At 34.9% G+C, this 13,271-nt stretch overlaps 1 protein-coding gene across 1 annotated transcript; it reads left to right on the top strand.

Annotated features, from left to right (window-relative positions):
- Positions 1-281: 281 nt before the first annotated feature.
- Positions 282-2,876, top strand: LOC104236842 (uncharacterized). Its single transcript, XM_070159727.1, has 6 exons — positions 282-384; positions 965-1,027; positions 1,238-1,274; positions 1,382-1,948; positions 2,093-2,702; positions 2,820-2,876. Exons 1-6 carry the CDS (start codon positions 282-284, stop codon positions 2,874-2,876), a joined length of 1,437 nt encoding a protein of 478 aa, XP_070015828.1.
- Positions 2,877-13,271: the final 10,395 nt, after the last annotated feature.

Below are 13,271 nucleotides of genomic sequence, written 5' to 3'. Positions count from 1 at the left end.
AAATTACCCGTCCTGCTAACAATTTTTCTATAAAATATAAATAAATCATTAAAAACATAATCTTGTTAGTTGTACAATTCCTTTAATAGACGCGTGAATGTTAGGATATTAAGGATTCTTCCAGATTTTATCAAACGCAAATCTCGCTATTAAATTTCGCCCATTTCTCTCCAAAATTCACTACTCTGTTTTTACGTCAATACTCTATTTTACTGGTTTTTCTGATTTCACAATTCAAAAGCGACTAAATTAGCTACAATTCTTCTGTAACAACTGCAATTATGTCGAAAATCTCAATTATGCTTCAACTGAATGGGAATTGGGATAGCTATGGTAGATATAGAGACTTTCAGGTTGATGGAATTGTAGTCGATGAGGATGCAAGTTATAGCCTATTGAATTCTACAATAGCGGAGCATCTAATGATAGATACATCCGAAAAATAATATAAATCAAACACATTGTCAATGAACATTGTCCTCCAATGGAAATTAGGAACGATATGGGTGTTCGTGTATACATGGAGACGAAAAAGGAAAACAAAAGCTTAGGAAGCTATCCGCTATGTATAACAGTACGTGATTTCAATTTGGAATTGAGTATCACCATTTCGAACACAATTGCAGGTTTGTTCTATTACATTACTATCGAATTTTGGTTGTATATTATTTATGTACAAACTATCTACAATATTTTTACAAAAAACTACATGTCAATAGGCACTCTCTCTCTCTCTCTCTCTCTCTCTCTATCTATCTATCTATCTATCTATATATATATATATATATATATATATATATATATATTAGTATTGAATTTCATTCTATCTATAATATTTATACAATACAACTACATATCATTTGTAGCTCAATATGAAATTCAGAATTTCAACATGTCTACAAATTAACTACAAAATATTTTCCAAAAATAGTTCATAATAGTATTTAGCTTTATTTTATTGCAGGTTCATCTGGAACACTAAAGTTAATTGATATTCCAACATTTTCGGCGATAGTGGAATATGAAAGTATAATAATAACAGAAAGTACACCAAGTGTTATTGAAGTAGGCCAAGTATATACCAAGACAAGCAAACAATTGCAAGTGCAATGAAATACTATTCAGTCATGAACAAGTTCCAATTTAGGGTGAAAAGATTTAATGCTAGAAGGTAGGAACATTGCACTTGCAATTCTTTTTTATTTTATAGTTTATTTGTAAATTTTTACTTCTTCAGTTTTTCTTGGTGATATTGTTAAACAAAATTGTAGATAGTTTGTAGTTGTTTTGCATATAAATTGTTAAATATGATCTTTTATGCTACAACTATTTTTTTATCTACATTTTTTATACCAGTGTTTAAATTATTTTTATTTTGTAGCTACTGGCTGGTATATGTTGGTGAAAATTGTACATGGCACTTCAAGGCAACTAGCATAAATGATTTTACAATGTTCAAGGTTAGAAATTTTAACAGCTTGCACACATGCTCTTTGATGGACAGTACATTCATACAACGCAAACCTACTGTCATGGTAGTTGATAGCATGGTTATTCCAAAATATGCTGATCCTAAGACAATTTACACACCAAAAGACATACTAACTGATATGTTGTCTGAACACGGTGTGAACTTAACATACATGCAAGCTTGGAGAGCAAAAGAAAAGGCTTTGGAGTTTTTGAGAGGCCATTTTGCTGACTCCTACAATAAATTTTCTAGTTATTTGTATATTCTAGAGAAGACTTATCTGGGGTCTGTAGTTAAATTGAAGAAGACAGACGATGACTGCTTCTTGTATGTATTTGTTGTGATTTGTACGTTAATCAGTGGTTGGGAATATTATAGGCCAGTTGTAGTAGTTGATGGGACCTTCTTAAAGTCAGCATGCAAGGGAGTAATGCTAATAGATAGTACAATGGATGTAGCAGATATTGAAGTTTTATTGTAGACATATTATAGAAATATTGTAGCTTGTCTGTTTTTAATAGTACTTGTAGATTTATTGTAGAAAAGTTGTAGTTTGTATGGATATGTCTTCTTCTGCATTTTTCCTACATCCAATTAATTGCTTTTTGCCACATAATATAGGTACCATATTACCATTGCATTTGTTGTTGTTGATTCACAAAATGACGCATCATGGAAGTGGTTTTTTGAGCAATTCAAGCATGCATATGGTGAAAGACCAAATATGTGTGTTGTTTCGGATCTTAATGAGAGTATCTTGAAGGCAACATCTATTGTTTATCCCGACATTCCATATTATTCTTGCATGTGGCATATTTGGACAAATATAAGGGCAAAGTTCAAGAAGGGACATCTAAAGTTAAGCGAATTGTACTTTGCCACGGCACGGTCATACACGTTTGATGAATTTAATGAAAGGATGTCAAAGATTGAAGAGATTGACCCGCGTGTTAAAGCATACTTATACGATACTGGCTATCATAGATGGTCTCAAGTACATGCTACGGTGAACAAAACTTGGACTATGACATCAAACATTGCAGAATCGTTGAATGTTGTAACAAAAGATGCAAGAGAGCTGCCGATAATAGAACTATTAGAATACATAAGGACTCTTCTTGAACGTTGGACTAATGAAAAGTTATTGAAAGCAAAGGGTACATTCACATACCTTGGGTTTAAATTCAACAAAAAGTTGGATGACAACAGAACATTGTCGCACAAGCTTAGAGTAAGATCTGATCATTTATTGCATCAAAATTAATTATTAAAAGAGAATGTAGATACTTTGTAGATATTTTGTATTTAACCATATATGAATTGTTTTTCGTTTGTAATGTAATTGTAGGTGAGAGCTTCTACAGACTACATCCATACAGTACTAGATGGTGTGGGGCAATTCTAGCTTGATGAACTTCCTTGTCCACATGCTTTAACTTCTTTAAGGCACAAGGATGAGTCTTATGAACAATATTGTTCTCATTATTACACAAGGGAGAACCTCTTGCGTACTTATGAAATACCAGTAAATTCCCTACCTGACGAAAGCAAATGGAATATGCCACAACATATAACTGAAGAAGTTGTAAATCCACATTCAGGTGGGAAAAGACAGCTAGGAAGACCTCAAAAATAAAGATACAAAATATATGATGAAGTAAATTCGAAGAAATACAAGGTTTCATGTGGTAACTGCAGAGTAGAAGGGCATAACAAAAGATCTTGTGAGAATTCTCCCAAAAAGAAATAAAATGTAGTAAACTAATTTCATAAAAATTGTTGTTGAGTTCATGAGAATTATATTTGATGTATAATTGTTGAGGCACCTTCAAGTCTTAATGTGGTTAGTTTGACTTTGTTTTGTTTAATTAGTATTTTGTATTGATTTAATACTTTCATAGCTTGATTGGTTTGTGAATGATTTGTATATATGTAGTACACATTTGTTTTATTATCTCCAGCACCCATCAATAGTTGTTAATGATCCCTACAATTTTTCTACAGAAAAACTACAAAATAACTACATAATCTGGAGTTGACAAAGTAACTACATAATAATTAAGTTGAAAAGGAGTTAACCAGTAACAATAGTTAGATCAAATATTGTTTACTTTCAACCAGTGAATATAAAAAAATAGAATGTTTCCCTATTGATTGAACTAGTATACTGGATAAAATAAAAAAAAACAAAGTGCAAAATAATTGTAGCACAAATCTGCTACAATTAAACTTCAACAATCTTGTTCATAAACTTGTCTACTATCTTTCTACAAAACTAGCTGCAACTAAATAATTTAACTACACGTTCCATACAAAAAATTGCAACTAATTTTTTTTCCTCAAGACTTGTGTTTTTTCGTTCACAACTGGTGCGCCTATTTTCATTGCTAATTTGCCAGTCACCTCACTTTTACTAATTGCACCATTCTCTTGCTTCTTCCTAGCGTAGCCCCACAGTAGCGCTCCATAGCGTCTACGATGTTTATCAATGTCAGAAAGGTCATCTGTAGGAACTGCTAGGTCTCCAATGCTGACATACTCTGCAAGGGCAGCAACATATACACCACAGTCGCTGAAAAATTTAAAAAGTGTCAATATTTAGCAAACAATGAACAAAAAATGTGAAATAGATAGAAAGAAATAAGATTTTCATACAGTGATCCTTCTTTTTGCTGTGGTATCTCTTCGACTATCCACTGAATGTCAATAGGGTCGGTAACAACTTTTTCAATGTATGCCTTTGTGTTCTTGAAGTTGATGTCTGATTGCTTGCCATAAAAATCGGTGCATGACAAGTAAAAGGGATCATAACAGAAAACTTGGTGACTACAGATTCAACAATAGAGTGATTATGTGAAGAGACCATAGAATCATACACATAAAGAACCTTATCGGCAATGTCAAAAACAACCAATACCTAATGGAATTTCTATACAATGTTGACGGGCATGATCACATAATCAACTTGATCTCATGTTGTCGCACCTCCTTTTTACCTATACCCGCAAGGGCATAAGGGAGTTTTTTCAATTAAAGGACAATCGAAACGGGATTTATTATTAAAGATTTAGAGTCGCCACTTGGGAGATTTATGGTGTCCCAAGTCATCGGTTGAATCCCGAATCGAGGAAAAGATTGACTCTGTATTACAGTCCGCGAACCAGAAATCTGAGTAAGGAATTCTGTTAACCCGGGAGAAGGTGTTAGGCATTCCCGAGTTCCATGGTTCTAGCACGGTCGCTCAACTGTTATATTTGGCTTAAATTGTTTGATTTTAACAATTATGAACCTATGTACAAATTTTAACCTTATCCGCTTTTATTCATTTTTAAAGAAAATTGCAACGTCATTAAAACAAGTCTTGAACCACGTCACATAAATGCACCTGTGGTTTTTGGACATACTTTAACATCGTTGGGATTTGGATTTGGGTCACATAAATGTGCACCCGAGTTTAGGGAGGTAATGTTATTAAAATACGCGCCTAAAGAGACTAACGCGTTATTATATTGGGGAAGGCCGTGAAATTCGCTAAACGGCCCATCCCGAAATCTAAGTATTTTAATATATACAATTATCGAGGCCCCCGCAATTTATGTGTTTTGTTTTGCGAGGCTCATCCCGTTTTATTTTTTTAAAGTGCAAACCTAGAGCAATTTATAGTTTTCTACTTAATTTGTCTCTAAAATAAAAAAAAGGCCCTAATTAATTTGTTACTGGATTGATGCAAACTAAGTAATATTTTTGCACCGACATCCGATCATTGGGCTCCGATGTGAGCCCAGCAGAGGGAATTTAAAACCAGATATACACCATAAAATTGGTCAAAACAGACCTTGGCCCAGGCCTAAATGAGAAAGGGGCCAAAACTGGTCTGGGTCGTGCATCAATTATCCTGAGGCCCAAACGTTTAGGGGCTAGCCTGTTAAGCCCTGTTTTTTACACTAAATGGAATTTCAATTTAGTTAAGAACACAGATCTGATGAATCTACTACTAAAATTAACTAGCAAGTAAAATAAATTCAATGCAACACTAAACATGAGTTGGAAATCAACTGATTTTAGATTTCATGACCCACGTAAACTGTCTATGATCACAATTTCAAATATGGTGCATACTAGTTCAAATTTCAAATTCCCTACTATGACTCATTTTTATTAAATTGCTGACTCATGAAATTTGATTAAACACTAACGTGACCACATATGAGAATTGAAACTCGAGAATTAAGGATGCTGGACGAAAATGGATTGCCTAAATTAACCTTACGAATGACATATCTCGTATCTACTTTTAACTTTCTGATTTCGAACCCACACACAACCACTCAAACTCAGAATTATAGATTAACTCACATCATCACTACTAAATATAAAGCTCCCATGAGTACGGTATAATGAAAGCAGTAAATCAACAATAGGCCTCCACTTCAACAACAATAGGCCTCCACTTCATTCATTTTCAACTGGATATTTTCATACATCGAGTTTCAGGACATGTACCTGGTATGTAGAACAGAAAAATGGGGTATGCAATCAGCAACATCAAACAATAAAATACAACAGCAGAAAGCCCAACACAGTAGCTTCAACACCTCAATCCAGAAATCCCAGCAACACGGAGAAAACCAGTAAAAATGGAGAAGAAAATAGTCCGGAAATCTCTCTTTGTTTTCTATTTCTATCTTTGAACTCTCTCTGGTGTTCTTCCGCTCTCAATATTTCAGAAAATTTGGTTCTATCTTTTTTACTCTCTCCAAAATGAATTCTGCCCCTGTATATCCAGTGTATCCAAAGTGTATATCGAGTGTATACCGCTCTCCGCCCCCTTCTTTTTTGATTTTCAGCTCCCTTAAATGGGCATTCAATTAGTGCATTTTCCACTACCAACTTAACTTTTTATTTATTTAATCCTCTACTCCATTGTCCACTCAATTATCCACTTAATTATTTAATCCATTAGTGCAATCCTAACCCTACTATCCACTAGAAACTTCTTAAGTTAGGTAAACATTACCCTTATTGAACAACCCCTAAACCAAATTATTCCACAAAATTAACTTAATTATCTATAAATAATAATTACCACACCTAATTAAATACCAAATTAAAATAAAATTACAAAAATTCGAAATTAAACAATAAAAATGCAAAATACGTTTTTTTTTGTGATTTTTTCAATTTTGTAAAGCAGATAAATTACTAACTGATTTAAAAATACAAAAATTAAATCCTAGATGCGAATGAAACATATTTTTTGTATTTTCAAGATTATGTTAAGATGAAAATAAGGTACTATTTTTGTATATTTTTTTTTAAAATTTATGAAAGATACGTAAGCTAAAATATTTTTTTGTAATCTTTCATTTTTATGACGAAAATAAAGTAAAGAAGTCAAAAATAGTTGAAATAGCTATATTAGACCTACATTAAATGTTTACATGCTAAAATATAAAAATTTGGGTAGGGTCAAAAATCACATGTCTACAGCTGCCCCTCTTTGACTGGAAATACGAAGTATTTTGAGACAAAAAACGACTAGACAGGTTTTTTGACCCGACCCTTTTATTGAGGAGACAAAAAAGCTAAGAGGAAGGAGAATGTGAACGAGCCCTGGTATCTGAGCTGCCTACATATCCTTGGCTATAAAGGAATCAGGTCACTTGTAGTTCAGAGGTGAATAAGGTGATGGAGTACAGAGGTGGAGAGCCGATTGAGGTGCTATCGAGGTTCCGGTCTGCGGTTCTTGTTATTACATCAAAAATCAAATGAAAAAGACTAACTAAGCCTTTCAACTACGAGTTACAAGATTCCTAACAATAAGTCTTCTGAAGCATGATCTTGAGTCTTGAATGGTTCTTCATGCAGACTTTAGATTTAAACCTTGGCGCTTGTTAGCTGCAGGTGCTAGCTCGTTCTTCTTCAGCTTTTTGGATCAAGACCGGACATGTAGTGCTTGTGACTTCCACCATGTCTTAAGCAGTTCACATCTTCCATCAACTTCTGCATTTGGATTAACTTCTTGCCCTTGTCCTTTTTTCTTTATTGTGACTAACTTCTGTTGATCACCTCGGACTGTTGACTCGCATTTTTGCCGTGAGCTCCTTTTGTTGCTGACTTGAATTGTAATTTGAGGTGCTTTCCCTTTCTCCAGGTGGATGCCTGATTGCTGAACTCGAATTGTACTTTGAGATGTTTTCCCTTTCTCCAGGTGGACGCCTGACTGCTAAAGTTGAATTGTATTCTCATGCTCTCCAGGTGGACTCCTGACTACTGAACTTGAATGTATTCCCTTGCTCTCCAGGTGGGCGCCTAATTGCATGCACTTGAATTGTATTCCCTTACTCTCTAGGTGGGCGCCTGATTGCTGAATTTGAATTTATTCCCTTGCTCTCCAGGTGGGTGCCTGATTGCTGAAGTTGAATGTATTCTTTTGCTCTTCAGGTGGGCGCCTGATTTCAACAAAATAGACAAAAACAAAGAAAAATTTCAGGTGGGCGCCTGATTTCAACAAAATAGACAAAAACAAAGAAAAATTTCAGGTGGGCACCTGATTGGTGAAACTTGAATTGTATTCCCTTGCTCTCCAGGTGGGCGCCTGATTACTGAAACTTGAATTGTATTCCCTTGCTCTCCAGGTGGGCGCCTGACTGCTGAAACTTGAATTGTATTCCATTGCTCTCCAGGTGGGCGCCTGATTGCTGAAACTTGAATTGTATTCCCTTGCTCTCCAGGTGGGCGCCTGATTGCTGAAACTTGACTTGCTTCTCCCTGTTCTTCAGGCGGGTCCCTGATTTCAACAAAAATAGACAAAACAAAGAAAATTTTCTGCCCCAGTTTGGTAGCTGGGCGCATATGTAAGTGTTAAACTGAATCATATTACCAAATATTACTAAGAATTTGAAAGCTATTTCCCATTATCCAGGGGGGTCCGGACAACTCTTAACTAAACGACAATTTTAAATCTAAGCTATATCTTTTAAAGGTATGACTTCCGCTAAATCTTGTTATCTAAGAGGGTCTTAAACTACTCCCTATTATCTAGGAGGGTCCTAACAACTCTTAACTAAACGGAAATTTTAAATCTAAGTTATATCTTCTAAAGGTGTTACTTCCGCTAAATCTTGTTATCTAAAAGGATCGGTCTTAAACTATTCCCCATTATCCAGGAGGGTCCTAACAACTCTTAATTAAACGACAATTTTAAAGCTGAATTATATCTATTGAAGGTATGTCTTATGCTAAATCTTGTTATCCAAGCTAGTTTTAAACTACATCCCATTATCCAGGAGGGTCTTGACAATCAAAAATCAAGTCTTATCTTAAGAGTGACAATTTTACGGCTAAATTATATTACCCTACAATAGAACTTATGCTAAATCTTGTTATCTAATGGAAATCTTAAAGCTAGGTCCCATTATTCATGAGGGTCCTGAAAACTCCTAATTGAATCCTATCTTAAACATGCAATCTTTGAAACCAACTTATATTCCTTTGGGGTACATTTATGCTAGATTTTTCTACTTATGATTGTTTCATTTTTTAAACTAGGTCCCATTTTCTAGGAGGGTCCTGGCAACTACTAGCTGAATTCTATCTATAGAACAAAAAATTTGAAACCAACTTATATTCTTTTGGGGTACATTTATGCTAGATGTTACTACTCATGATTGTTTTGAATTTTAAACTAAGTCCCATTTTCCAGGAGGGTCCTGAAAATTTCAAATTAAATCTCACCTTAAGAGTGACAACTTCAAAGCTAAATCATATTTCCTAAAGGTAAAACTTACGCTAAATCTTATTTTCTATGAAGGTCTTAGAACTAAATTCCATTGTCCATGAGGGTCCTGAACACTTAAAACTAAATCCCATTATCCAGGAAGGTCCTGAAGAGCCGAGAATGAACTTACCTGAGCCATGCTTTCTTTTTAGAGGAACTCTGCAGAACGAACAAAATTCCTTGCCTCTGAACCATGCTTTTCCTCATGGAGGGTTCCTATAGATCGAATAAATTTTCCTTTCCCCTTCTCAAACCGCCTTTGTGATGACAAAATTTGGGCATGACATTTGAAAAAAATTCCAACTTCCAAGCTTTGATTTGGACACAATTTTTGTCCCTGTTTCAAACAAAGAAAACTTGGGAGTTTATAAATATGGTGGTTGCTTTGTGGCATTGACTTTGAAGACGATTGCCCTTTCACTTCCCATGATAACTTTGGTTTCAACTTGAAAGACCTTGCCTGTTTATTGACTGACCACGTTCTTTGTCACCCTTATCACAGAAAATACCTCTGATCCGTTCAGACCTAATAGCTTCTATCTGTTGCATTGCTCATGAACAGGCAACTACCAAACCTTTGTGTTTCATATGATTCCCACGGTATATTGATTATTACCAACTTCAATGTACACATTGTTCTTTCCCGATTTAAATCATTGGTCTTGGTCTTGAGGTCTATTGCTCCATTGCTTGCCATGGTAGCTTTGATTTCTGCATGGAAGATCTTGTTTGTCACTGGTTTACCGCCTTTTTTTATCCCTTGTATTTCACATAGATCCCAACACATGTTGATTGTTACCAACTCAGTGTATATGTTGTTCTTCCTGGACTTAAACCACTGGCCCTGGCCTTGAGGTCTACTGCTCCCTCGCTTGCCATGATAACTTTGATTTCTGCTTGGAAGACCTCGCTTGCCACTGGTTAACCACTTTTGTCAATCTTACCACAGAAGATACATTTGATCCGTTCACCTAACACCCTCTATTTGTTGCATCGTCTAAGGATTGATATGTACCAAAGCTTTGTATTTCACAAGGATCCTAAAGCAAGTTGATTGTTACCAGTTCAGTGCGCTTGTTGTTCTTTCCTGACTTATGATGCTTTGATGTGCTAGCCAGATCTCATTTTGTGCACTTGGAAAGCTGGTGGCAAATTTGAAGTCATTTCTCACTTGTTTTGACCAAACAGACTCAGAAAAAGGAAATAAACACGACAAAAGAAACAGAGTAAAGGACAAAGGAAATAGATGATTCCTAACAAGAAAACTACAAATGAGAAACCTATCAGATTGGATACCAACTCTTGTGAGCACGTGATTTTTGCCCTATATGAGAATTACTCCCAAAAATTCAAAAATAAAACAATTTTCCTTTGTGTGCAATTTTTGTATTTTTGTGTTATTTTTGTATAATTATTTGTATTTTTTGTCTGTGCATGTTTATTTGTTTAAATTAATAAAACTATAAAATATGTCACATTTTCATTTAGTATTTATTTAAGTTTATTTTTACAAAATGAGAAAATCATAAAAAAATAATGTACGTTGCATTTTTAGCATTTAACGTCTAAATTGTGCGATTTTATCGTTAATTGCTATTTAAATGTGCGATAATAGTTATTGGGAATTAATTAGTATTTTGATAAGTTAATTTAGTTTATAAGTTAGTTTAGAATTTTAGTTTTTAGGAAGTAAAAGAAAAGAGAGCAAGAATATAAACAAAATCGGAATTAGGCCTTTTCTTCAATTTTGAACCACAGGCCCAAATATACCCAACCTTTCCCTACGACCCGGTCTATTTTAAACCGGGTCGACCCAGTCCATAACTCCAAAGACCCAACACCCCTATTTTCCTATCTTTTATTTCAAAAAACAAAACCCTAAAAAATAAATTCACTGTTGAAAGATCCCACCCTCCCCCTCTCTTACCTTTTTCTTTTTCAAGCTTCTAAGTTCCCCTCCCATGGCTGCCCTTTCCCCTCCAGCCCTTCCTCCTCACCCCGTCAACATATAAACACACACATAGTGAAAATGAACACAAGCAGCAGCCGTTCATGGCTTCTTCTTCTTCTTCGTCTTCGTCCCAAACGACCTCTGCGTTTTCTTCTTCGTTCAAGCATCCATGGCCGTTGCATCGTCTTCTTCCTCGTCACCTCCATCCTCACGTCCAAACAGCCCCCCATTCCGCTCACCACTGCCCAAACCACCATCATCTTCCTCCTTGTTCCATAAACGTCGACCAACCATAAGCAGCCATCGCTGCGACTGCTGCCCTCCCGTCGAGTTCTAGTGCTTCACCTGTTGCTGCCCTCCAGTCGTGGAGCTCCATGTCCAACAGCCACTGTTGCTGCTTCACTCCTACAACAGCCAATGCCTCACGTCCAAACGAGCATCGACGTCTCCCGTTGCTGTTTCTTTTGGTATAAAATTCTCTGGCATCTTAAACCTGGGAAGAGAAGTTCGAACATATCGGGAAGCGAAAATGGAGTGGATGGAGACGTCACTTGCTGATGCTTTCTTGGACGGAACCATGACAATGTAGTGGTGGTAGTACGACGGAGAAGATCAGAGACTAAAACAAGAGAGGAAATGGAAATAAGGAGATATTTTCCTTGCTGTCTTGGACAGAACCATGGTGTCGTTTTTTTTTTCCTTCTGTCTCCTCACACCAACGACCACTCTCATCACTCACACGCCAGTGACCAACGATTGGTCGAATTTGAGTTCGAGTTGGTTTTCGTTCCAGAGTCAGAAGCAATTGGTCGAGTTCGAGTTCGAGTTTTGCCATTTCCGTTCTGAGTTCATCGTTGTTCCAATCCGGGTTAGTTGTTTTAAGTTTCATTTTTGTCCGTATTGTGTTTGATATTTTTAGATCCGAAATTAGTATAAGTTTGATTCTTTTCTTGTTCGTTATTTTCACTTTGATTATTTCTTCAGTTTGTTTCATTTTTCTTATTTGTTTTTTAGGTAGAAATTGTTAGTTTAATTATAATGTTGTTAGATTTAAGTTGAAGTTCAATTAATTATTTCTTCAGTTTGTTTTTATTAATTTAAAAGGATTTAGTTTTTAATATAGAAGAGTGTTAGTTTAAATCGTTTGAATCCGTCATCTTTGTTGTTTAATATAGATTTAATTCGTACTCATTTTTTGTTTGAAGTTCGTTTTTAATCCAGTGATTTAATATGAGTTTATGTTTTGCTTTTTAATTTTTCTGATTTAGTTTGAATCATGTATCTTTGTTGTAATTTTGTTGGATTTAATTTGAAGATCAATTGATTATTTGAGTTTAGTGATTTGAATCTGTTTATTTATTTTGTTTAAGTTTAATTTGAATTTGAGCTCATGATTTGAATATACTTGTTTGTTATTGTTGTTGAATCTGAAAATAGGTTTGTTGTTTAAAAACATTGTTCAGTCAAAATAATTCCAGTTGTTTCTTTGTTGTTCATCATTTAGTTTGAGTTTGTTCATAAAATTTGATTAGGAATTGGTTATAACTGCTATATTTTGGTTAGAATTGATTAGGTGAATTGGTTATAGATGACGGGGTAGATTGGTAAATTGCAGTATTTTTAAGGGTAAAATGGTAATTTCAATAAGGTCGGAGGGGTAATTTTGGAATTGAAAATTTGAACAATTAATTATTTTGAGTGCTCTGTCTATTAAGATTAAATAATATTAAAATAGTACATGGTGGATGACAAGACATAATATAATGGGGGAGTAATATAATTGTTTAATGTAGGTATGGGGACAAGATATAATGGAGGGGATAATGTATTTGTTTAATGTAGTGGGGGACAAAACATTAGGTAGTGGTATTAAAGGGGGGATGAGTAGAAGATAGTGGGTTTTTAATTTTAAAAAATGCTGAAGTTGGTAATAAATAGAGGGGACTTGGACAGAATTAAAAAAAAAGAGTGAGGGGGAGCTGAATATTGAAGAGAGAGAAAAGTTCCGAAAATATTAAGACTTCCAAAAATACAAATAAAAAGATTCCGAAAATTAAAAGAGAGTAGTA

Source organism: Nicotiana sylvestris, chromosome 10 (assembly GCF_000393655.2).
Source record: "Nicotiana sylvestris chromosome 10, ASM39365v2, whole genome shotgun sequence".
NCBI classification, from domain to species: Eukaryota; Viridiplantae; Streptophyta; class Magnoliopsida; order Solanales; family Solanaceae; genus Nicotiana; species Nicotiana sylvestris.
The sequence above is the reverse complement of the archived record's forward strand: the minus strand, read 5'-3'. Positions and strand labels throughout refer to the sequence as shown.

Coding starts and splice junctions, on each gene's coding strand:
- LOC104236842 (XM_070159727.1), top strand. CDS start 282: ATGTCGAAAATCTCAATTATGCTTCAACTGAATGGGAATTGGGATAGC. Junction 1,028..1,237: donor GGCGATAGTGGAATATGAAA/GTATAATAATAA, acceptor TTACTTCTTCAG/TTTTTCTTGGTGATATTGTT. Junction 1,275..1,381: donor GTTAAACAAAATTGTAGATA/GTTTGTAGTTGT, acceptor TTTATTTTGTAG/CTACTGGCTGGTATATGTTG.